Raw genomic sequence first — 23837 nt, 5'->3', positions numbered from 1 at the left:
TTAATTGTTGCCCAAAGGATGAGCAGCCCGCCCAAAGTCGATTAATTTCTCTCTTCTTAAAAGGACTCAAAAATTCAACACTGCATACACATCTCTATGCGAAGAAGCATACAAATTTCAATGAGTGTTGCCATGATGCTATGGATTTCACCGATAACTTCAAATTCCAAGATGGTTCTGGCCCAGAGGTGAAACCTAGAGATCAGTGGGGTGATGACCAAAGTTCAGGGTCTAGCGCGCTAGTAAATCCAGACCAGATAGCTAACCTAGTACTACGGAGATTGGGACAGACCTATCGTCCACCCATGCAGCCACAACAACAGCAGCAAAGAACGAGGAGTGTACTTCCTACAGGTCCTCATCTTTGTGGAGCATGTGGCGGTAACTATAAAACAGAGGATTGTAACACCTTTTCTCCTCTAGTCACAAATCAACCCACAAAAAAATGGTGCCAAGCCTGTGCTTGGAACTTTACCCATACCACACAGGAATGTACTCGCATTGCGAGAAGAGGACAGGAACGTGAGCAGCCAAGGGGTGGAGTGGCTCCACAAATGTATCAACAGTATACTAATTTTGAACGTAAGCCACCGATGGCACAAGAGCAAGCACGACCTGTTCTTGGTACTCAACCTCCTGCTCCTGGGACTGCTCTTGTGAGGGTTGTTGACTACGACAATTCAAATATGTGTAGAGACTTGGTAAACCCAGGCTATGAGGAGGAGGAATACGCATCATATTCATCCAAAGAAAATCTCTTTGAAAGTCCCGCATACCCAAGCCCAGCACTGGACACTCAACCAGGGGAACAAAACTCTTTAATGTTGCTAGGCGGCTACCAACCTAAGACTCCAGGCCCCTCAGGTCAATGGCAGCCAAGGAAAGTAGAGGTCAAACCAATGGGCCCCTGTTATGAGTGCGGAGAACCTTATTGGGCTCGTGATTGTCCACATCGCTCAAGGCAAGCATCTCGATCCAATACAACAGTACAACAGTTTCCACCAATTGAAAGATATTGTCTAGGGTGTTGTGTAGAACACTTCCCAAAGGATTGTCTGCTGAAACCACATGAGGAAGGCACCTCTCAACCAAAGGTCTCACTCAACCTTGTAGGGGCAGTTCCGTCACCCCCTTCATCTGAGAATGAGGATGTCACGCCACTTAGAGTCATGACTAGATCACAGACACGAAATGCCGAAATACAGACTGATGAGACACCTCGAACTAGGGATGCAAAGACAAATCTAGTGGACAAGACCCTACAGTCCAATAGAAAAAAGACCACTAGGAGGAAGAAGAACCGAAACAAGCGAACTAAAAGTGCATCCACTAGCTCTCAAGAAGCCTCTAAACAAAACATGAGGGATAAAACTTTTACATCCCAAGAAGTGCATGAGGAACATCAACCTCAACCTGGGCCTAGTGCTAAACAAGATGAGGCTAGTACGACTGAGGATAGTTCTGGGGATTCTGTTTTTGTGGATAAAGTGAATGAGACTCTAGAGGCCATCATTGATGCTCATAGAAGTCGCATTGCAGCTTTATCTGAGCTACCCAAGAAGCTTCAAGAATACCCAAACCCTCGTGAGGAGAAGATCAATCTAGCTGTACATCAGCAACTCATTAGGGAAGCTCAGTCAATACTTGAGGGACCACCGAGAATATGAGAACTGTTCTCAAACCTTGAGGATACCCTCCATGCATAAAAGGTTGACAAAGGAAAAGGATATGAGTGAACAATGCTGAGAAGAATTACACCACAACAGAAAGAGAAGGATTGTCCATGATATATACAGTGAAAAAGTTTCGCCATTACCTTTTGGCAAACAAATTCATATTTTTTGTGGGGAACATCAAGCATTGCTATATTTGGTAAATAAGCCTTGTGCAACTAGAAGGATAGTAAGGTGGTTTATCATCCTTCTTGAGTTTGATTTTGAAGTTGCAGTTCGAAAAGGAACAACTCATCTAAGGACAGATCATTTGTCTCGAATCACCTCTGGCGAAGCTCCTGTGGGTGTGGATGATGATATGTTAGATTCAACACTTTTCCTTGTAGAGACAGCTCCTAGATGGTCTGAATCCATTTTAGAAATTTTGACAAGTGGGCAGATACAACTAGCAGGTCCTAATGTGGACCTATGGCGACCATTCAAGTTAATCTCAGGGAGATTATATCGTCAGGGTAATGATGGAGTGTTGAGGCTTATACCTAACCCCGACCAATATGAGGAGATCTTGGAATGGGCACATGCGGGTATCGATGGAATCCATGCATCAGCTACTACTTGTGTGCGATGTATCTCTTAGGATGGGCAATGGTGGCCTACCATGCATGCAGATGCTGAAACATTTGTTCATAACTGTGCTTCATGTAAAATTCAGAAGCCAATTCATAATGTCACATTATTCCAAATTTCAACTACACCAAGCTGGAGTAAGTATATTGTGGACTATCTTCAGCATGGTCATTTGGATCAAAAAATTCCTAAACATCGAAAGCATGCTATTAAAATTGAAGCGGCAAACTATATGCTGATAGAGGGCCAACTCTACAAGAGGGGCAAGGATGGCAACTTACGCATGTGTGTATGTGAAGCTGACTATCTGAAAATCTCAACTCATGCACATGCAGGTGTTGGGGGTGGACACTTTTCTGGCAATACCACAGCTAAGTTGATTAGGTGGTTTGGGCTTTGGTGGCCAACCTTACAAATGGATGCTGAAGAATATGTAAAACGTTGTGACGATTGTCAAAGGACCAAACCTCCAATCACAAAGGACAATATGCCATTGCGGCCTATGTTAAGCACACGTGCTTTTGCAAAATGGGGTATTGATTTTGTCGGTCCCATTAAACCTCCAGCTCGTCATACGCATGCTGAATATATTATAGTCGCAACTGACTATTTGACCAAATGGGTTGAGGCAAAGGCAACAGTAAAAAATGATGCCAGAACCACAGCCAAGTTCTTGTATGAGTACGTGTTTACACGCTATGGCTTACCTATTGAGATCGTTAGTGATCAAGGTGTACACTTTGTAAATGAAGTCATAGAATTTTTGCTTCAAGAATTTATGGTAATTCATAAGCGTTCTGCACCCTATCATCCCCAGACCAATGGACAAGCTGAGAGTACTAACAAGATTCTGTGCACAGCACTCACAAAGATTGTTGAGGGACATAGGACTGATTGGGAGCAAAAGTTGCACTCAGTTCTTTGGGCATATAGGACAGCCTATAAAACATCTGCGGGCACAACCCCATTTGAACTTGCTTTTGGGCTAGATGCAATTCTTCCCATTGAATTTCTTGTACCTACTCTACGAGTAGCTAAAGAATTGGATTGGACTGGTCATGAGCTTTCACAACGCGTTGACGAATTGGAAAAGCTTGATGAGACCCGCTTATTGGCGGTAATGGGGATGTATGTCGAGAAGAGGAGACAAAAGCAATGGTATGATAGAAATGTAACAATTGGCTGATTCAAAAAAGGAGATCTGGTGCTCTTGTACACACTTAAGAAGCATAAGAGAAAGCTCAAGAAACGTGGCCTAGGACCGTTTGTGATTAATGAGCTTACTCCAAGTGGTGCAGTGCTTTAGAGACACTAGAAGGTGAGCAAATGCCTAACTTCATTAATGGAAGTCGTCTCAAGAAATACAATGAACCATTAACTGAAGCCATGCTTCAACAGATGCATGCTGCACAAACACGGAAAGAAGCACTTGACCTACTTAAACGTCAGGCTCAAGAGGAGGCTAAAGCTAGAATTGCAAAAGCCAAGGAGCGTCGCAAAGCTTCTATGTTGGCCATACAGTTGGCTACTGATGAACCATACGTCGATCCATTCAATATTCAAGTGTGCCTCCATCTTCATGAGACTACCTACTTTGTCTCTGCCTTAATTGACTCTGGTGCAGATTATAATGTTCTCTCTTTGTCTCTCTTTGTGCTGTGTCAACAGTTGGGCTGTTTTGCTGCACGACGTTGGTCATGTGTTGCTGCGCCAACTGGTCCAGGATGTGGCTGTGCAACCAGCCGCATGCCCCCTTATGCGCCTACATCCTTGCTCTCTTGTTCCCACCCCTGAGCCTATGGCTAAGGTTCCACTCCAGAGATACGTGCCAGGAACTAGCGTCCCATACCACTAGTGCCTTCCCATAGGGGCCCTTGGCAAGACTATGTATGATGTGCCATATCCACGGCAGGAGGAGAACCTTTGGTCTAGGCACAGATCCATTAGAAGTGCACCGTGCGACTGACTACCAAATAATAATCCAAGGGATCACTTATATAGTGAGAATTGCCGCTATAAATAGCTAACCTGCTATAGATATCCAATAGGCTAGTTTATTTTTTTTGAACCTTAGGCCATTGTATCTGCTTGCTATCTCCTAATCCAAGGCCCCCCTAACCCTGTTGGATTAGGCTTGCTAATCTGAGGATTAGCTCTAGGTACATAACAAGTACAAGCTAAAATCTAGGAGGGTTACTATTTTTGGACAATCCCCAATGGAAATTCCGATCGTGTCATTACGTCCGTAAGCTAAGCAAATGATAGGACTTGCCGAAGTTCCTTTGATAGAAGGTCTATGAGTTGAGATATTTTTAGAGATGAAGTTTTTTGGGAGACCACCTTATAAATTCGGACATGTGGCAGGGACTGTGGATCAAAGTGAGACAAGTAGCCTTACACTTGTTACCTCAGCTCTCCGGTTGTCATTATAGCTTTTACTTGCTATTCTAGCTTATGAGAGCCCCAAATCTATAAATTGGAGCTCCCTTTTTTTTATTTGAGCAGGCTCTCTTGCTGCAAACTAGCCTCTACCATGTTGGCTGCTCACATTCTTTTCTACAACACTCTATGGAGAGTCTCTACACTTCTTACTTTCCTCTACAAAAGGACACTCTACCTCTGTAGCTTTTCTATGGTGGTATTCTTTCTATATCAAGTGTAGTTGCCACTTTACTTGTTGTGCCAGCCATTATACTTGCTATACGAGCCATTATACTTGTTGTACTAGCCATTGCACTTGCTGTACCAGCCATTAAACGAGTTGTACCACCACCGTGCTTGCTGTACCAGCCCATGTACTCTGTACCTCTACTGTACCAGCTCTATTGGTGATTGTAGATTGGGCCCTTGCCTGCATTGTTACGTTGGGTACTGTTGCTTGAGCCACTGAGGCTAAGGCCATGACACTAATAGCCAATGTTTATATCCCAATAGGATCATTTTCACATGAGTGTGAGAGAGCCGAAGCTCTGATACCAATGTAACTCATACTCCGTGTTGGGACAGAAGGGGTTTTTGCAAAACACTTGACCATTAATGCAATTAAACACTTAAATTGGCCACAACTTTAAAACAACCGCTTAATTCCACAAAACTGTATAAGAGAGATGAGCACATGTGACACCACAAAGAGTTCAGAATGGGCCGACTCCCCCTTGGAGGATTTTATTACCCGAGGATAAAAAATTAAAATATCATGTACAAGCTTTGAGGGCCTTACTCTCCACATACAACCATTGTTTGACCAAACATACGGGCTTATCAAAAGAAGCCTCAAAATACCATGAATGTGTGTAAACCACCTCTTTCCATGAGGGTACTAATCTTCCCCATCACCATGGGTCTTTAGGATGCCATATGTGATGGAAAAACTCAGCAATAGAGTTGGTATAGCAGGTATGGTTGTGGTATTGTAGGTACACTGATTGTTACAAGTACAATGGCGGTGTAGAGTACATCAAGTACAAGGACTGCAATTGCAAGTGTACAACAAGTACAATGGTTGGAAATCATAATACAATGATTAAATATCCTTGTTTTCAATATTTCTTCGTGATGGAAGCCTCCAAAACAACCCCTAACAGTTGGTATACTTCATGGGCAGCCTTTGAGATAGAGAAAGTGAGCAGCTAGCATTAGGCTAGCTTGTAGCGGTGGTAGAGAGCCATAACCTTGGGGTGTAGAACCACCAAGAATAGAGAAGAGTTACCAACATGATAGGCTAGTTTTAGCAATAGAGCCTACACATTAAAAGAGAGGGCTCTCATGAGCTAGAATGGCAAGTAAAAGCTATAATGACCAGTGGAGAGCTGAGGTGACAAGTTACTTGTCTCACTTTGATTCTTTGTCGTGCCACATGTTCGAATTTAAGAGATGATTCCTTCCATGAACTTCATATCTAAAAATATCACAACTCGTCCCATTCCCAAAGCTTGTACTTTCCAAATATTTAGACATCCTAGAGTCCACCAGACCCCTTTCATACTGGGAAATATCTGAGCTGGTGACATCCTTCCTCCGGAGCCTAGTTGAATTTTCATAGCCTTAAATGTACCCATAATGTTTGCACTTCTGTTCCTCTCCATTGAGCTCCTCTGGGTCGCGAACTAAGGTTTAGGTGATGCCATCATACAGTGTCTGTTGATCTTGGGAGCTTGTCTTTGTTTAGTCGACAATGGATGTGTAGTCATGGATCTAGGATGTCTCATCGTAGTAACTTGAACAGCCATCTCGCTCGTGACCATAGAAGGTGGTTGCAGTGATAGTGGAGAAAGCTTGCAAAGGAGGGAGAGAGTTGTTGTTTCTATTTAAGGAGATCTCTCTCTCTCTCTCTCTCTCTCTCTCTCTCTCTCTCTCTCTCATATTATAAGATCTACGAGAGGCACCACTATCATTTCCGTGAGGGGTTTGGCCCATTATCCAGGGTCATGGACTTTCCAGACCAGTGCTGCCTGGGACTCTTCCTATTGGAGCTTCACAGACATAGGGATACACTCCTAAGAGAGTGTCGGCCATAGCCACCACCTCTCCTTTCTCGCCAGCAAGCATTCATATAACCTGTACCATATTAATACAGAAAACTTTGACACCTAATCTCTCTCTTCTTCTCTCTCCTCTGTCTTAATCATGTGTTAATTAGCATCAATGTTCTTAATCAAGCTTAGAATTGTGGATGAGTACAGCAAGGCTTCTGTGCGTGCAACAAATTCCGTGCTCACTACTAACCCAGACTCCCCTCAGAGGAAGTCTGCCATCAGGTGCTTGTTGCTATCACAATACGTTTCTATTTGTAGTAGCCAAGAACCTTGTTTTTCCTACCATGAATACCTTTCACCTTTAAAGAGGTGTCTACAAGTTGAGGTTTTCCCAACTGGTTCCATGCATGGAAGGAAATTTAATTGTGACTCGTCCCCGTGTCAAGCAATGCATTGTAGAGCACTTTACCCTGGAGGTCCTTCCCCGAAGGAAGTGCCCTGGAGAGGATGGTCTGCTGGTCTCCCTCTTCCTTCGCCATTTGGACCTCATGGGAGCAAGCTTTTGGGCGGTTACACAGACAGGCTTACTCCCCAAGCGCATATCCGAGAGTTTGATATGACAATGGAGACCCATCATCCTCTTAGGGATGGCATACATTATACATTTCAAAAAATCTTGGTCCACTTCCATCTTTGCTTAATTGGCATAAATGATAGTAGATCGTATCTCTACACCCAAGGTGCTTAAACCTTCCAATAAGTTAGATCCTTCAAGAACTTGACCCTCCTCGCTAGATGTGATATGCAGCGGAAGTCTTTGTATTGGTTGATCCTGTCACACAATATGCTCACAAAGAACCGTTCTAATTTCTCGAGGGTACTGTTGATACCCCTATGTCCTCCAACTAAGGAGTCATGGGCATCGTGGAGAAGAGCGGAACGCTTTTCTCGAGTAACACAGAGACGGTTCTTGTAGAACAACCAACCGTTCTGTACTGAATAGTGGCCAGGCTCAGAAGTGAGGGCCAAACTATACTGAGTACCAAACTCAGGGGAGTCGACATATTGGTCTTTCATACTATCCAAGTCCTTCCCCGTGATTTCGAGAATGGTAGCTTCTTGAACTGCCTGGATGCTGGACTTTCGACTGAGAGCATCTGCTACTGGGTTATGCTTACCAGGGATGTATTCAATCATACCTCCAAACTGTTGGAAGATTTGACTCCACCTGGCCTGTCGATCACTCCACCGGGCACTTGGCATAGTCTGAAGCCACTTAAGTGCTTGGTGGTCTGTTTTCACTGTGAAAGCCTGTCCATAAAGAAAAGGCTTCCCCATACAAAGAAGGCAGGTTTACTTCAACCTTTGCCTATCCCCGACGGACCTTTCATCGACATATCTATGGACTTTGTAGGGCCTCTACCAGCATCCACTGGATCCCGTAATACTCAGTGTTTTACCATTGTGGATCGCTTTAGTAAGTTCTGCATGCTCATCCCATGCAAGCATACGGCCACAGCCGAGGACGTAGCCCGTCTGTTTCTCAAGCATTGGTATCCAATTTGTGGTTTGCCTAGCACCATAACATCAGATAGAGATTCCAAGTTTACCTCGCATTTCTGGAGGGCATTATTTGAAAACTTTGGAACTAAGTTGCAGTTGTCTAGTGCATTCCATCCCCAGACAGATGGCCAGATAGAAATTTATAATCAGTTGGCCTTTGACGTCCTCAAGTCATATTGTCATGACCAGCAGTCCAAATGGGAGCACTATCTTCCGTTGGTCCAAGCTATCTTGAACGACACTCATTCATCCAGTGTCGGACGGACTCCATATGAAGCAGCCTTTGGTCGCCGTTTTTCTTCTCTTTTGACGAGAATGGTGTCTCCATCCTTAGAGGCTAATAAAACCACGGAAGCATTTTCCGAGATCATTGAGTCAGTCAAAGACCGCTTGATCAAAGCTCAGGAAGCATATAGCAGACAGGCAAATAAATCTAGACGAGATGTCCACTTCAAGGAAGGGGATTGGGTCTATTTGCGTATCATGAAGCAGCGATTGAAACAAGTGGGCAAACGTTATCCCAAGCTTTCTTTCCGTAGTTTTGGCCCTTTTCCAATAGTTAAGAAGATAAGTGATGTCTCAATGAAGTTAAAGTTGCCTGCCAGTTGGACAATGCATGATGTTTTCCATGTTTCTTGGCTAAAACCATATGTTGGTCCAGAAGTGTTTGATGTTTCAGATGAACAGCAGCCAGACGTGGTAGACGAGGCAGAAGTGATTGAGCCTGAGCAGCTCCTTCTTCATCGATGGAAGCATGGTTCCGGTCGACGGATTCGTCAGTTCTATACGAAGTTCCGAGTCGAGGCACCCACGAAGCCGTATGGCTCGACGAGGAGTTCTTCCAGGAGTACCCCCAGTTATTGGCGGACTACTTGGAAGCCATGAACCTGCCGCCAAGCTAATCAGGAGGGAATGTCACATGCACTCTGCACTAAGTGCATGGTGACAAGATGGCTCATCATCAGAAGTGCAACATTTGTAGAGTTTTAGAACCCAGTAGGATGATATTTGTCGTACGCCGTGATCCCATTGTACATCCTCAGTCCAGGATAAGTCAGGCACGAGCTACGTAGGTCATTCCTCAGCCTTAGTGGGTCAGTCAGTCAGTTAAGTCCCTTAACCCACTTGGAGAGAATCATTCATGCATGTAGAGTCAGTAGAAGCCTTAGGGTTTGCATCAGAAAGCACTCTGCATCTTGCATAATATGCATACATATGCCTGTGCATCATTTAGAACATCCCCAAAGCCTTAGGGAATTTACTGGGATTTATCTGGTATTTTTTCCATATTTATTAGTATTTATTTATCATTATTTACATTATTGGGCATTTATAAATATTAAGTTTATTAAATGACCAACCTCCAGTTAGTATAATAAATAGGCTTGCCTAGAGCCTCTTTTGCTCATTCAGTCTTCATTGTGCTAGGAGCTCTCCTCTCTCTTGCTTTCAGCCCAAGACTAATCCAACCCTAGTGCCCATAAGCTTTCTTCTCCAGTCCTTGAGAACCATAGCTTTAGTCCAGCCCTAGGTGTTTGTCCTCAGCCTCTAATCAGCCTGAATTCAGCATCAGTTCATGCCCATAGTTCAACCCCAGACTCAGCTCAGTTCCACGCCTGAAAACCAGCAGCATTCAGCCTACATACTTGCGTTTTCTGGTCCAGCACAGCAGCAGTGCTGCGTTTGCTCCAGCCGTACAGTTTCCAGCCCTGAAATCATCTGTTGCTGCTGCGTTTCAGTCCACAGTCCTCTCCAGCCCTCAGCGTTTCTGTCCACAGCAGAATCCAGCTTTGAAGCAACAGTTTACAACAGTTTCCAGCCCTGAAACAGTTGTTTGCATCAGTGTCCAGCATTCTCTGCATCATCAACACATTCAACAGTCATCTGGTGAAGGTAACTCAGTATTCATATGTGTTTTCAGCATTCTAACAGTGTGTAGAACAGTCCACCTTCTTCTTCTTTGAGCCTCAGGTGTGCAGCCCTTCCTCATGCCCTTGGGAGGAGTGCATAGGCTCAAGATCAAGTCATTGAGGTGTTTCTACAGCAGTGTACAGATCAGCCGCTCTCCGATCCTCCGAGATCTTGCGTTTGGCTTATCTACAGTCCAAAGTCATTCTCTCTAAAGTAATAAAGCAAATACTATCTCGTTATCGGGATAGGGGGCCCTTCAGTGGGTAATTCGGGACCCAATCTGGTGTACAATGTTCATATCTCTCTCTCATCTCTTTAAAGTTTGAAGTAAATGAAATGGATTGCTAAACTCACGAAACTCAGGATACAGAAGACGGTGTGAGCATATTGTGTGACAGGATCAACCAATACCAAGACTTCCGCTGCATATAACATTGGTATCAGAGCCACTACGGAGCAGCATGAGAAAGATGTGGAGAAAGTCTTGCAACTCTTGCGAGATAATCAGCTCTACATAAATGCCAAAAAGTCTATCTTTGGTGTTAAGGAAGTTCAGTATTTGGGCTACATCATTGGTTCCGATGGGATTAGACTGGACCCATCAAAGGTTCAAGAGATCTTAGATTGGGATATTCCTAAGACCGCCCAAGAAATCCGTTCATTCGTAGGTCTTTGTCAGGCCTATAGCACACATGTCCATCAGTTTTCCAACCTTGCAGCATCTCTTACCGACTTGCTCAAGGGGGTGAAGACTCGCAAGCAGAAAGTCTCAGTTACAGGTAAGGCACTTGATGCATTCCGTGCACTCCAGAAAGCTGCCTCAGAAGCACCTGTATTAAAGTTAGCATCATGGGACGAACCTTTCGAGGTCATCACCGATGCTAGCAATGTAGCCATAGGTGCAGTCCTCCAACAGGACAATAGACCCGTGGCTTATTACAGCAGAAAGTTGGATGTTGCCGAATAGAATTATTCGGTATATGACAAAGAGCTTTTGGGTGTGATCACAGCGCTCAAACATTGGAAGCCTTTTCTTTATGGACAGGCTTTCACAGTGAAAACAGACCACCAAGCACTTAAGTGGCTTCAGACTATGCCAAGTGCCCGGTGGAGTGATCGACAGGCCAGGTGGAGTCAAATCTTCCAACAGTTTGGAGGTATGATTGAATACATCCCTGGTAAGCATAACCCAGTAGCAGATGCTCTCAGTCGAAAGTCCAGCATCCAGGCAGTTCAAGAAGCTACCATTCTCGAAATCACGGGGAAGGACTTGGATAGTATGAAAGACTAATATGTCGACTCCCCTGAGTTTGGTACTCAGTATAGTTTGGCCCTCACTTCTGAGCCTGGCCACTATTCAGTACAGAACGGTTGGTTGTTCTACAAGAACCGTCTCTGTGTTACTCGAGAAAAGCGTTCCGCTCTTCTCCACGATGCCCATGACTCCTTAGTTGGAGGACATAGGGGTATCAACAGTACCCTCGAGAAATTAGAACGGTCCTTTTATTGGCCAAAGATGAGGCGTGATGTCTATGCACATGTACAGGCCTGTAAGATTTGTCAAAAAGTCAAGGTTCCCCATACAAAGAAGGCAGGTTTACTTCAACCTTTGCCTATCCCCGACGGACCTTTCATCGACATATCTATGGACTTTGTAGGGCCTCTACCAGCATCCACTGGATCCCGTAATACTCAGTGTTTTACCATTGTGGATCGCTTTAGTAAGTTCTGCATGCTCATCCCATGCAAGCATACGGCCACAGCCGAGGACGTAGCCCGTCTGTTTCTCAAGCATTGGTATCCAATTTGTGGTTTGCCTAGCACCATAACATCAGATAGAGATTCCAAGTTTATCTCGCATTTCTGGAGGGCATTATTTGAAAACTTTGGAACTAAGTTGCAGTTGTCTAGTGCATTCCATCCCCAGACAGATGGCCAGACAGAAATTTATAATCAGTTGGTCTTTGACGTCCTCAAGTCATATTGTCATGACCAGCAGTCCAAATGGGAGCACTAACTTTCGGTGGTCCAAGCTATCTTGAACGACACTCATTCATCCAGTGTCGGACGGACTCCATATGAAGCAGCCTTTGGTCGCCGTTTTTCTTCTCTTTTGACGAGAATGGTGTCTCCATCCTTAGAGGCTAATAAAACCACGGAAGCATTTTCCGAGATCATTGAGTCAGTCAAAGACCGCTTGACCAAAGCTCAGGAAGCATATAGCAGACAGGCAAATAAATCTAGACGAGATGTCCACTTCAAGGAAGGGGATTGGGTCTATTTGCGTATCATGAAGCAGAGATTGAAACAAGTGGGCAAACGTTGTCCCAAGCTTTCATTCCGGAGTTTTGGCCCTTTTCCTATAGTTAAGAAGATAAGTGATGTCTCAATGAAGTTAAAGTTGCCTGCCAGTTGGACAATGCATGATGTTTTCCATGTTTCTTGGCTAAAACCATATGTTGGTCTAGAAGTGTTTGATGTTTCAGATGACCAGCAGCGAGACGTGGTAGACGAGGCAGAAGTTATTGAGCGTGAGCAGATCCTTCTTCATCGATGAAAGCATGGTTCCGGTCGACGGATTCGTCAGTTCTATACGAAGTTCCGAGATCGAGGCACCCACGAAGCCGTATGGCTCGACCAGGAGTTCTTCCAGGAGTACCCCCAATTATTAGCGGACTACTTGGAAGCCATGAACCTGCCGCCAAGCTAATCAGGAGGGAATGTCACATGCACTCTGCACTAAGTGCATGGTGACAAGATGGCTCATCATCAGAAGTGCAACATTTGTACAGTTTTAGAACCCAGTAGAATGATATTTGTCGTACGCCGTGACCCCATTGTACATCCTCAGTCCAGGATAAGTCAGGCACGAGCTATGTAGGTCATTCCTCAGCCTTAGTGGGTCAGTCAGTCAGTTAAGTCCCTTAACTCACTTGGAGAGAATCATTCATGCATGTAGAGTCAGTAGAAGCCTTAGGGTTTGCATCAGAAAGCACTCTGCATCTTGCATAATATGCATACATATGCCTGTGCATCATTTAGAACATCCCCAAAGCCTTAGGGAATTTATTGGGATTTATTTGGTATTTTTCCCATATTTATTAGTATTTATTTATCATTATTTACATTATTGGGCATTTATAAATATTAAGTTTATTAAATGACCAACCTCCAGTTAGTATAATTAGGCTTGCCTAGAGCCTCTTTTGCTCATTCAGTCTTCATTGTGCTAAGAGCTCTCCTCTCTCTTGCCTTCAGCCCAAGACTCATCCAACCCTAGTGCCCATAAGCTTTCTTCTCCAGTCCTTGAGAACCATAGCTTCAGTCCAGTCCTAGGTGTTTGTCCTCAGCCTCTAATCAGCCTGAATTCAGCATCAGTTCATGCCCATAGTTTAGCCCCAGACTGAGCTCAGTTCCACGCCTGAAAACCAGCAGCATTCAGCCTACATACCTGCGTTTTGTGGTCCAGCACATCAGCAGTGCTGCGTTTGCTCCAGCCGTACAGTTTCGAGTCCTGAAATCATCTATTGCTGCTGCGTTTCAGTCCACAGTCCTCTCCAGCCCTCAGCGTTTCTGTCCACAGCAGAATCCAGCTTTGAAGCAACAGTTTACAACAGTTTCCAGCCCTGAAACAGTTGTTTGCATCAGTGTCCAGCATTCTCTGCATCATCAACACATTCAACAGTCATCTGGTGAAGGTAACTCAGCATTCATATGTGTTTTCAGCATTCTAACAGTGTGTAGAACAGTCCACCTTCTTCTTCTTTGAGCCTCAGGTGTGCAGCCCTTCCTCATGCCCTTGGGAGGAGTGCATAGGCTCAAGATCAAGTCATTGAGGTGTTTCTACAGCAGTGTACAGATCAGCCGCTCTCCGATCCTCCGAGATCTTGCGTTTGGCTTATCTACAGTCCAAAGTCATTCTCTCTAAAGTAATAAAGCAAATACTATCTCGTTATCGGGATAGGGGGCCCTTCAGTGGGTAATTCGGGACCCAATCTGGTGTACAGTGTTCATATCTCTCTCTCATCTCTTTAAAGTTTGAAGTAAATGAAATGGATTGCTAAACTCACGAAACTCAGGATACAGAAGACGGTGTGAGCATATTGTGTGTCAGAGCCCGGTCATATGTACTTGGTTCAAAGTTACGAACTGTGAACCGAATGTTGGAGTCCAATCCACGAATGAATTGCTCCATCTTGGCCTGCTCAGATAACCCTAACTGCTGTGCTAAAGTAATAACCTTACCGGAAAACTGAAGCACTGGGGAACCGTTCTGTCGGAGTCCATATAACTCGTCTTTCAGACCGGTCATGTACTGGGGCGGGAGAAATCTGGTCTTCAGGTCATGGACAAAGATGTCCCAGTCAAAGGCTGTGACACCTGTGGCCTGGTCAGTATGAATACTAGACCAATGCTGCCACCAAGTGACTGCCTCACCAGTGAGATGGGGAGCCGCTAAGTGGACTTTGTCTTGTGGGTCTGTGATCCTAGCTAATGGAAAATGAGCATTAAATTGATGAACAAATTGATTAACTGAAGAATGATCACACTTACCATCATACTTGCTGAAATTCGGTTGACTGCGAATGATGGTGGTTGAAGCTGCTGCGGGATGCTGGCTGGTGACACCTATGACTGGGGAGACTGAGGAGAGCTGCTGATACCTCAAGTGTATGGCCTCCTTTTCCCGTTGATGTTCGAGTAGCATACGTTCTCGATCAAGCTCACGTTGGTGTTCCCGAGCGGCGAGTTGAGCCTGACGCCGATCTTCTTCGATCCTGCGTTGGGCTTCCTCATAGTCCCGTCTTTCTTCTTTTTCTCTTCTCCTTCGGGCCTCGTCCTCTCTCCTTTGTTGTTCCATCTGAAAGAAGAGGGAGATGTAATCGGGTGCTGCTGGAGGTGTAGAAGGACGTGCTGCTGCTGCCTCCAAGAGTTGGAGACGCTCCATGAGTAGCTGGTTCTGAGCTCTTAGAAGAGCTATGTTGTCTGCTGTAGGCGGAAGAGCAAGGTCTCCTTCGCGGGAGACGTCTTCTGGCTGATGAGTACTCTCTCCTGTAGACATGATGCTGAAGTCGGTGGTCGTGCCGGAACGCAATCTAACCATCCGAGGATGCCCCCACGCTAGGATACGGTGTGTGTGGACTATCTGAATCTGATACCAATGTGATATGCAGCGGAAGTCTTTGTATTGGTTGATCCTGTCACACAATATGCTCACACCGTCTTCTGTATCCTGAGTTTCGTGAGTTTAGCAATCCATTTCATTTACTTCAAAGTTTAAAGAGATGAGAGAGAGATATGAACACTGTACACCAGATTGGGTCCCGAATTACCCACTGAAGGGCCCCCTATCCCGATAACGAGATAGTATTTGCTTTATTACTTTAGAGAGAATGACTTTGGACTGTAGATAAGCCAAACGCAAGATCTCGGAGGATCGGAGAGCGGCTGATCTGTACACTGCTGTAGAAACACCTCAATGACTTGATCTTGAGCCTATGCACTCCTCCCAAGGGCATGAGAAAGGGCTGCACACCTGAGGCTCAAAGAAGAAGAAGGTGGACTGTTCTACACACTGTTAGAATGCTGAAAACACATATGAATGCTGAGTTACCTTCACCAGATGACTGCTGAATGTGTTGATGATGCAGAGAATGCTGGACACTGATGCAAACAACTGTTTCAGGGCTGGAAACTGTTGTAAACTGTTGCTTCAAAGCTGGATTCTGCTGTGGACAGAAACGCTGAGGGCTGGAGAGGACTGTGGACTGAAACGCAGCAGCAACAGATGATTTCAGGGCTGGAAACTGTACGGCTGGAGCAAACGCAGCACTACTGCTGTGCTGGACCAGAAAACGCAGGTATGTAGGTTGAATGCTGCTGGTTTTCAGGTGTGGAACTGAGCTGAGTCTGGGGCTGAACTATGGGCATGAACTGATGCTGAATTCAGGCTGATTAGAGGCTGAGGACAAACACCTAGGGCTGGACTGAAGCTATGGTTCTCAAGGACTGGAGAAGAAAGCTTATGGGCACTAGGGTTGGATTAGTCTTGGGCTGAAAGCAAGAGAGAGGAGAGCTCTTAGCACAATGAAGACTGAATGAGCAAAAGAGGCTCTAGGCAAGCCTATTTATACTAACTGGAGGTTGGTCATTTAATAAACTTAATATTTATAAATGCCCAATAATGTCAATAATGATAAATAAATACTAATAAATATGGGAAAAATACCAGATAAATCCCAGTAAATTCCCTAAGGCTTTGGGGATGTTCTAAATGATGCACAGGCATATGTATGCATATTATGCAAGACGCAGAGTGCTTTCTGATGCAAACCCTAAGGCTTCTACTGACTCTACATGCATGAATGATTCTCTCCAAGTGGGTTAAGGGACTTAACTGACTGACTGACCCACTAAGGCTGAGGAATGACCTACGTAGCTCGTGCCTGACTTATCCTGGACTGAGGATGTACAATGGGGTCACGGCGTACGACAAATATCATCCTACTGGGTTCTAAAACTGTACAAATGTTGCACTTCTAATGATGAGCCATCTTGTCACCATGCACTTAGTGCAGAGTGCATGTGACACTAGATCTACATATCCATATCTAATTCTATGATAACCTATAAGGAGTCATCATCTCAAACATAGCCTCTGGTTGTGTGGCAAGTGTTTTGCCTCCAAGTAGCCATATAACCTTTTTGAGTGTATTGATGACTATTCTAATCTCAGAAATATCAAAATTTGAATCTTCACAAAGGATGTAACTATCTTGCGCCATGATGTCGCATCATGGGCGAACGGCATTTATTCGTCACTGCTCTTTATGGAGGTATACCATAAATCCAAGACACCGGTGAAATACAACGGGCAGCTATTCCAAAAAACTTTAGGCACCATCCCAAGCACTATGAACAAACTCGACGGTATCACCAAACAAGTTGCGGCTGTAGAAGTATTATTTGCTTTAGCCAAATTTTTTAATCACACATGGCATCTTGAAGACCCATGGTGACAGGGTCTAGGGAAGAATAGTACCCTCACGAGAAGAGGTGGTTTACACACATTTATGGTATTTTAGGGCTTCTTTACACACATTCATGGTATTTTAGGGCGCTTCTTTTCATGATAGCCCTTGTTTATGGTCAAGTGTTTTGTGAAACCCTTGCCCACTTCGAGTTATAGTAGGGGTCCTAATCCTTGTGCCCACACCTTCCTTTCGGTTGTCCACATTTTGTGAAATATGGGGCACCCATATATTAAGTTGTCTGCCGGTTTTATAACTGTCCAGCTAATGTGTTAAGTGTATACCGACAAGCACACATTTGACAAATATATTTATTATTAAATAAAGAGAGTTGGATCACACATTACTACCTCCGAAGCCCTTGGAAACCACGTGAATAGATTCAAGCATATGTTCCCACGGGAGTTCCGAGGCGTCCCGGGCCCCGTGGGCATTCGCATGCATTAAATCTAGGTAATGTCAGCACAAGAAAATAGGTTCACGTGCATGCCATGTGCCCAAAAAAACATGCTTGATGCAAAATGCACCATTCTATTGACCCAAACCCATCTTGCAAGGTTGTAATTCGAATAATTTAGAAGCAAAGGATCAAGCTTGTGATCCCCCGAAACACCACACCTCACCATAGGCACACACCCACACATGCAAAAAAGCCCTCCTTCCTGTTCCTGCTTTTTGCTTGAGAATTATGATACACTTGACGTTTACAAATTTATGTTTTACTGGTACGAGTCATGAAACAAGGTTGCAAAGCTATGGTGGAAGCGGCAATAGGTGAGTTTAATGTTGTGCCATTGATTGTGCAAAATAGACCTGGATGGCAGGCCATGATTCTGTTTTTTTGTCTTGTCTACCCTATCCCAACAAAGGGAGATTTGTTTTTTTCAGTTAGAGAGGACATGGCTTTAAAATATAGTAAGATGAGCTTTCTCTCATTTAGGTTTTGGCAACTTGTGAACTTTTGGGCCTTCCTATACCAGGACTTATGAAGGCTGAGCTGTTTCATTTTACAAAAGCTGCAAGATTACAACCTCCTGTATATGCAATTGCATCTTTTGGGTCACTCAATGCTGCTGCTTACCATGGCACTGTCAAGGTGGCTGGGACGATATTTTCTGGATGCTTAGCTTCCTCAAAGAAAGATGCAGAATTTTGGGCAGCTCAAGTAGCCTTGACAAAGCTAAATGCTGGTAAGCCAAGATAAAGTCCTCTCTCTCTCTCTCTCTCTCTCTCTCTCTCTGACATACTCACACCCCACACCCCCCAGTGCCCCCTGGTGGGGGAAAAAAAGAGTAACAAAAAATGTTCCCTCTATTTCCCTCTCTCTCTCTTTTTCCTGTTCATTATACCATGTTTTCTTTTGGTCCTTGGGAAACTTTTATTAAAAGAACACCCTGTGTATGTGGTGAGTTAATTTATGGCTGTCTGAAAGCTTTCTGCCTGTAAAGTCTCTACAGGTGAGTTTCAATCAGTTATTGGAAGTGGAAGAGTTTAAGGCTATGCTCACCTTCTATTTGCTTTACAAGGAAATCCGTGGGGGAAAACTCTAGCCTTGAAATTTTCGACCACTGATTACAATGGGCATGGAGGAGTGGAAGGTCATTACGCAGCTAGAAGGTTACTTAGAAAGGGGACTTGTTGTTGTTATGGGGTCCTATGCTATAAGTGTATGAATCTTTGTAAGACCATGTACTTCGATGGTTCGTTATGGCTTCTGTTTTTTTGTGGTGTTGTGACACTTGAGACTGATGTAGAACAAGGATACTCCAACCAGCATGCCAAGTGGCACATCACTTGTGCCAGTCTCCTGAACCCCTCTTGGAAGAGGAAGTGAAATCTCCCCCGTAGCTCATAATATGCTGGGCATCTGAACATATAGGGGGCATCGTCCTCCCCCTCCCCTATGGTGCGTACTGTGCATATCTGCCCCTCTAGTGCTAGCGGAGGGAGATGGTCTCTGTTGAGGGAGTATAGTTGCTGAATGTAAGTAATGGTCTGGAAAAGAGCCCTGAAACTCTGCATGTATTATGTAATGGGCACCCACGGCTTACCCTGATCATGCATAACATCAGCAAAACCCGAAGCTTCTCAATAATCCTTCACATATCCTCCCCCAATGCTCATTCCCAAACGGCTTCTCCATATATAGCTGCTGGGAGAACTCAGGGGTCAAAGAGCCAACACCTAATGTGGGGTTCCTGAAAATGTGCCCGGAAGCTTGTCTAAGAGAGAGAGAGAGAGAGAGAGAGAGAGAGAGAGAGAGAGAGAAAAAGTTAGTTATATTAAACGTCTTCAAAAGACCCGGTGGGTATAGATGAGACCAAAAGTGATACAATAGTGTCCATGTAATATCCTCAAGGCACAAAGAAAACAAAGACTAGAGCTATGAGCTGGTAATGTCAAATCCGAGCCATATGATACAAAGTGGGACCATCATCATCAAACAACCTATGGAGCTAACCCCCTGTAGGGGGAGGGGGCCGTCAAGGATATCGTGCATGGGGCTAGCGTGTAAAAGGCTCTGCAGATCCGCTGGGCGTGGGAAGGTGGCTGTGTGCCTCGCCAAGATCTCCTCAAGCTGGGGCTGATGTCTATGTTGCTGGCAAGGTCCAGGGAGTTGGGGGCGTCGGGCTTGCTGTAGTGCCGTGGCCTGGTCTAGAGTCACGCCAGAGTGGGGTCTGGTGGGGGGTTGGGCACTCAAGAATCTGTGGCTCGATGAGGTTGTGGGTATGTCATCCATGGCTAGTGGGGCGTCCGCTCATGGCCGGAAGAATTAAGTGATGGTCACTTGGGGCCGGGGTGGATGTCTCCCATGGGGTCTCAACTCCCTAATCAGTGAGTCTTTATGGCGATGAAGTTCTAGTAGGAAGAGGCCGAGACACCGCTGATTTGGGTAATCCATGATCTTGGATAAGGGTCCAAACTCCTCTCTCAAGAGACAGTGGAACCTCCCATGAATCTCATAATATACGGTGCATCTGCATATGAAGTTGACTCTACCTCCTACTGGCACAATGCATATCCTCTCCTCACGAGGTATTTGCATGGCTCTCCCTCTCTCTATCCTTAGGCGGTGCGATGACACCCACAACTCGCCCAGTGCAATTCGCATGGCATGTGGCATGTATATGTCAAGATATCTACCCCTCAGTATGAAACCATCCTCTGTAAGCCTCATGAAAGTATCCATGTAGTATTGCCATTTGTGTGAGAGTGGCTCATGTGTTGTGATCCAGGTATCCTGTATGTATAGTCCCAATAAATCATATCTGATCACCCGGTTCCTATCATCCTAGGAGAGCGTGAGGAATGGGGAGTCCGGGTCATACTGGAGTGGGGGGAGGCGATCCATTCTGAGTTCCTGCCTTGAGAACTAGGTGCATACTCGGCTATACCATGACTCGTGCATATCTGCTACTAGCTGCGGGGAGGACTATAGGGTGAGCCTTAGGAGTCTCCAGGGGGGCATGTCACTGATCGTGTGATGTATGTGACTGTTTGGAAGAGTGCCTCTACTACCATGGATGCTGTAGCAAACTCTGCTAGGATAATATCATGTGGGACCGATGGTTTGCTGCGTATCATATAGGAGAGCATCATGACCTGAGGCCTCTCTATCCTCGGCCATTTGGGCGCTGTAAGATCAGGTGCCCAAAAGGGTGCTCCATACATCAATGCCGGAGTGACCAAGGTGTCAAATAGCCACATCTTGGTCCTCGGCTCTTGGAAGTGGGCCTGGAAGCACTGTCTTTCCATGAGAGCAAGAGAAGCATACCCTTGCATCAATCTAGCTTTGTAGCATGGCTCATTGAGAAGACCGGTCCTCTAAAAGTGACTCGCAAAAGTATACACATGAGTAAGCAATCTCCATTGGGCTGCTCATGTAGGTGAAACTTAGTCGACATGTGGAAAGAGGGGATGTGTTGAAGACCATAACCTTGGTTTTCCCAAGGTTTACTGGGAGATCCCGTTGTGCACAAATGTCTTGTAACGTGTAAATTGCCTCTGGAGAGCCTTTGGAGAATCTGCAAGAAGCACAATGTCATCAGCATAAAGTAGTATGGAAACAAGGATGCCTGCTAGTGATACGCCTCCTCCCGCTCCTTTATCAATGAAGGCCGACATCTTGTCGATGTAGAGGCCAAAGAGAGTGAGAGACAATGGGCATCCTTGCATCACTCAAATGGTACTGGAGATTACCTTTGATAATCCTCCTGGGCATCTCACCTGCTCCTATTTCCTGTAGACAATGTAGGAGGCGGGCTCGAGGTACAGTATCAAAAGCTTTGTGGAAATCCACAAAGCAGCATTTAATCCTCTGATGTCGTGCTCTATCCTCCTCGATGATGGCATGGAGGGTGAAGATGTGGTGAAGGGTAGAGTAGCTCCTCCGAAAGCCTGCCTGTCTTGAGGCTATGCATACCTGTCTCTTTGTAAATGAACCGAGCTATGCCTCTAGCACTGATCCATAGAGCTTGGCCAATGTGTGGCCAATCACGATATTGTGTCCTAGAGATTGGCATATGGCACACCTCAATCCTTTTTGTTGGGTCTCCAATTCTTTAATCTTCTTCTTGAGTTGGAGCAGAGTGCTTTCCTCTTTTGAGATTTCTGGCTCACTTTGAGTGCCTCCAACTCCTGCTGCACTTGAGCCACCAGGTCATCCAGTTGTGTTGCCGTTGGAGGTGTAGAGCTCACATCACTCTCGAACATGAGACATGCATTTCTAGTTGGGAGGCTACCTCCTAAATTTCCAACAAGATGGTTGGTGGTGGTGGCTGACTCTCCCGAATCTTCTATCGGTGGTCACCCATTGATGCACCATGAAGTGGCCAGGGTTAGTCGATAGATAGGCGGGCCACCAGCACTATGGTCTGTGCCATGAGTTTTTAGACACACTCCTCTCGTAGTAGTTGCAGTTTCTTGAGCTCCTAGAGAAGGTGGTCCTCAGAGTTACCAGACCGGAAGGTGTGGAGGAAGGTGTTCCTCAGGGTGGCTCAGTCCACAGTAGTCTGTTGGGAACTGACTGAACCATTTGTCCACCAAGCCCTCTAGAGTGGACGAGAAAAGTACCAAGAAGGCATCCTCCCGCCCAAGGCGTCGGCTCTTGCACACAAAAATGAACCGCCAGATGCGGTGATCTACATCTTTAGCGGTAGATCCTTTGAAAGTGGGAAGCTTGACATTCATCCAGCCCAACATTGTGGAAAGGGGTTCCGAGCCGGTCTCCAGCATTGTTACCAAAGGTGGGATTACCAAGATTGGCCGCCAGAGGGAAGGGTGTAAGGGGGTCCCTAGGAGAGGTACGTGATTGAACCTTTCTGCTATATCAGCGTATTGAGAGGGAACTCTTGCCTAGGTTGACCATAGTAGCGCGAGAGCGTGAATTGGGCATACAAAGGACACAGAGCCAAGGGGTGAGCTAACATGACTCCAAGTTTCTAGTGTCCCACGGGCGTGTGAAATTTTTAGCCGGCATAATACAATTGTTTTTCTCCTGTTAACAGTATGTGTGGAGTCCTCAATACTCATGACACAATGTACACATGAACAGACTAAGAAAGATTAGAATATGAGCATACCATAATGAAAAGAATACTATAAGCATTAATTGCATTACTCTCAAAAAGTTGTTACACGCCCTTCACTATACCGTACATACCTAGCAGATGGAAAGGATGTCCGTTGAGGAACCATTTTAATGATTCCTATGAGGCGGTAAAGTGGTCCTCGGAAAACTGCATCATCATAGGAAGCAACAGTGGATCTATCCTTGTGATATGGGTCTCCAGTCTGAGGATGTCTGCTTGGATAAGTCGGTTATGTCTTGGCTGGTGAGAGGTAATGGCGGTGCATCCAAATTGTAGTGGAAATGAGGGAAGGTGATCCATATGAAGGCCATATGAGAGGAGCAATTTTTTCAGAGAGAAAATGTTCTAGAGAGAGGTAACTCAATTTGTCCACTTCCAAGGCAGTAACGCTGGAAATAATTGAAGAAGAAGAAGAAGATGAAAGAGATCATACTCCACCTGCGAGATGAGGACATCTCGCATTTTTCAAGTGGGAGAGAATGTAAGATTCCTCCCCAGCCCCTCAAGATGTCCAGTTTTTTCCCTTGTAATCAATCCCCTTTTCAGAGAGAAAATGTTCTAGAGAGAGGTAACTCAATTTTTAGATTTGTTTGGACGGAAAAATATCCTTTCTTATTAAACTAAATTCCCTTGAAACAGAAATTCAAAAAGAACTTTCCAATGTGAAATTGGAATTAATTGAAAATAGGTAAAAAGGACCTTATCTTGAGGGTCCATATTTTTTGAAAATTTTGGATTAAGGTTTCTATGGACCAATAGCTGGCATACCAAACCCTAACATGCTGCGTCTAGGCTAGTCGCCTAGAATACTCCAATGAACTGAGCTCCGCCTCTAGCACCGATCCATAGAGTTTGGCGAATGTGTGCCAATAATGATCGTTGTGTAATTATTAGGATCAAGTGGATCTCTGTCTTTGAGGATGGGGGTGATGGTGTTAGCGGACCGTTCGGGCTTCACAAAGGGCT

General features: G+C 45.1%; 1 protein-coding gene across 4 annotated transcripts in view; it reads left to right on the top strand.

The window, feature by feature from the left end:
• LOC147615703 (uncharacterized) overlaps window positions 1–23837 on the top strand; it is a 139626-nt gene that overhangs the window by 89260 nt on the left and 26529 nt on the right. For all 4 annotated transcript variants that reach the window (XM_086778272.1, XM_086778270.1, XM_086778271.1 and 1 more), the window contains exon 11: window positions 18221–18470. In XM_086778272.1, coding sequence (XP_086634398.1) covers window positions 18221–18470 — 250 coding nt within the window. The remainder of the gene's footprint in view (window positions 1–18220; window positions 18471–23837) is intronic.

Source organism: Cibotium barometz, chromosome 39 (assembly GCF_041138505.1).
Source record: "Cibotium barometz isolate CiBa-2024 chromosome 39, ASM4113850v1, whole genome shotgun sequence".
Lineage (NCBI taxonomy): Eukaryota > Viridiplantae > Streptophyta > Polypodiopsida > Cyatheales > Cibotiaceae > Cibotium > Cibotium barometz.
The sequence above is the reverse complement of the archived record's forward strand: the minus strand, read 5'-3'. Positions and strand labels throughout refer to the sequence as shown.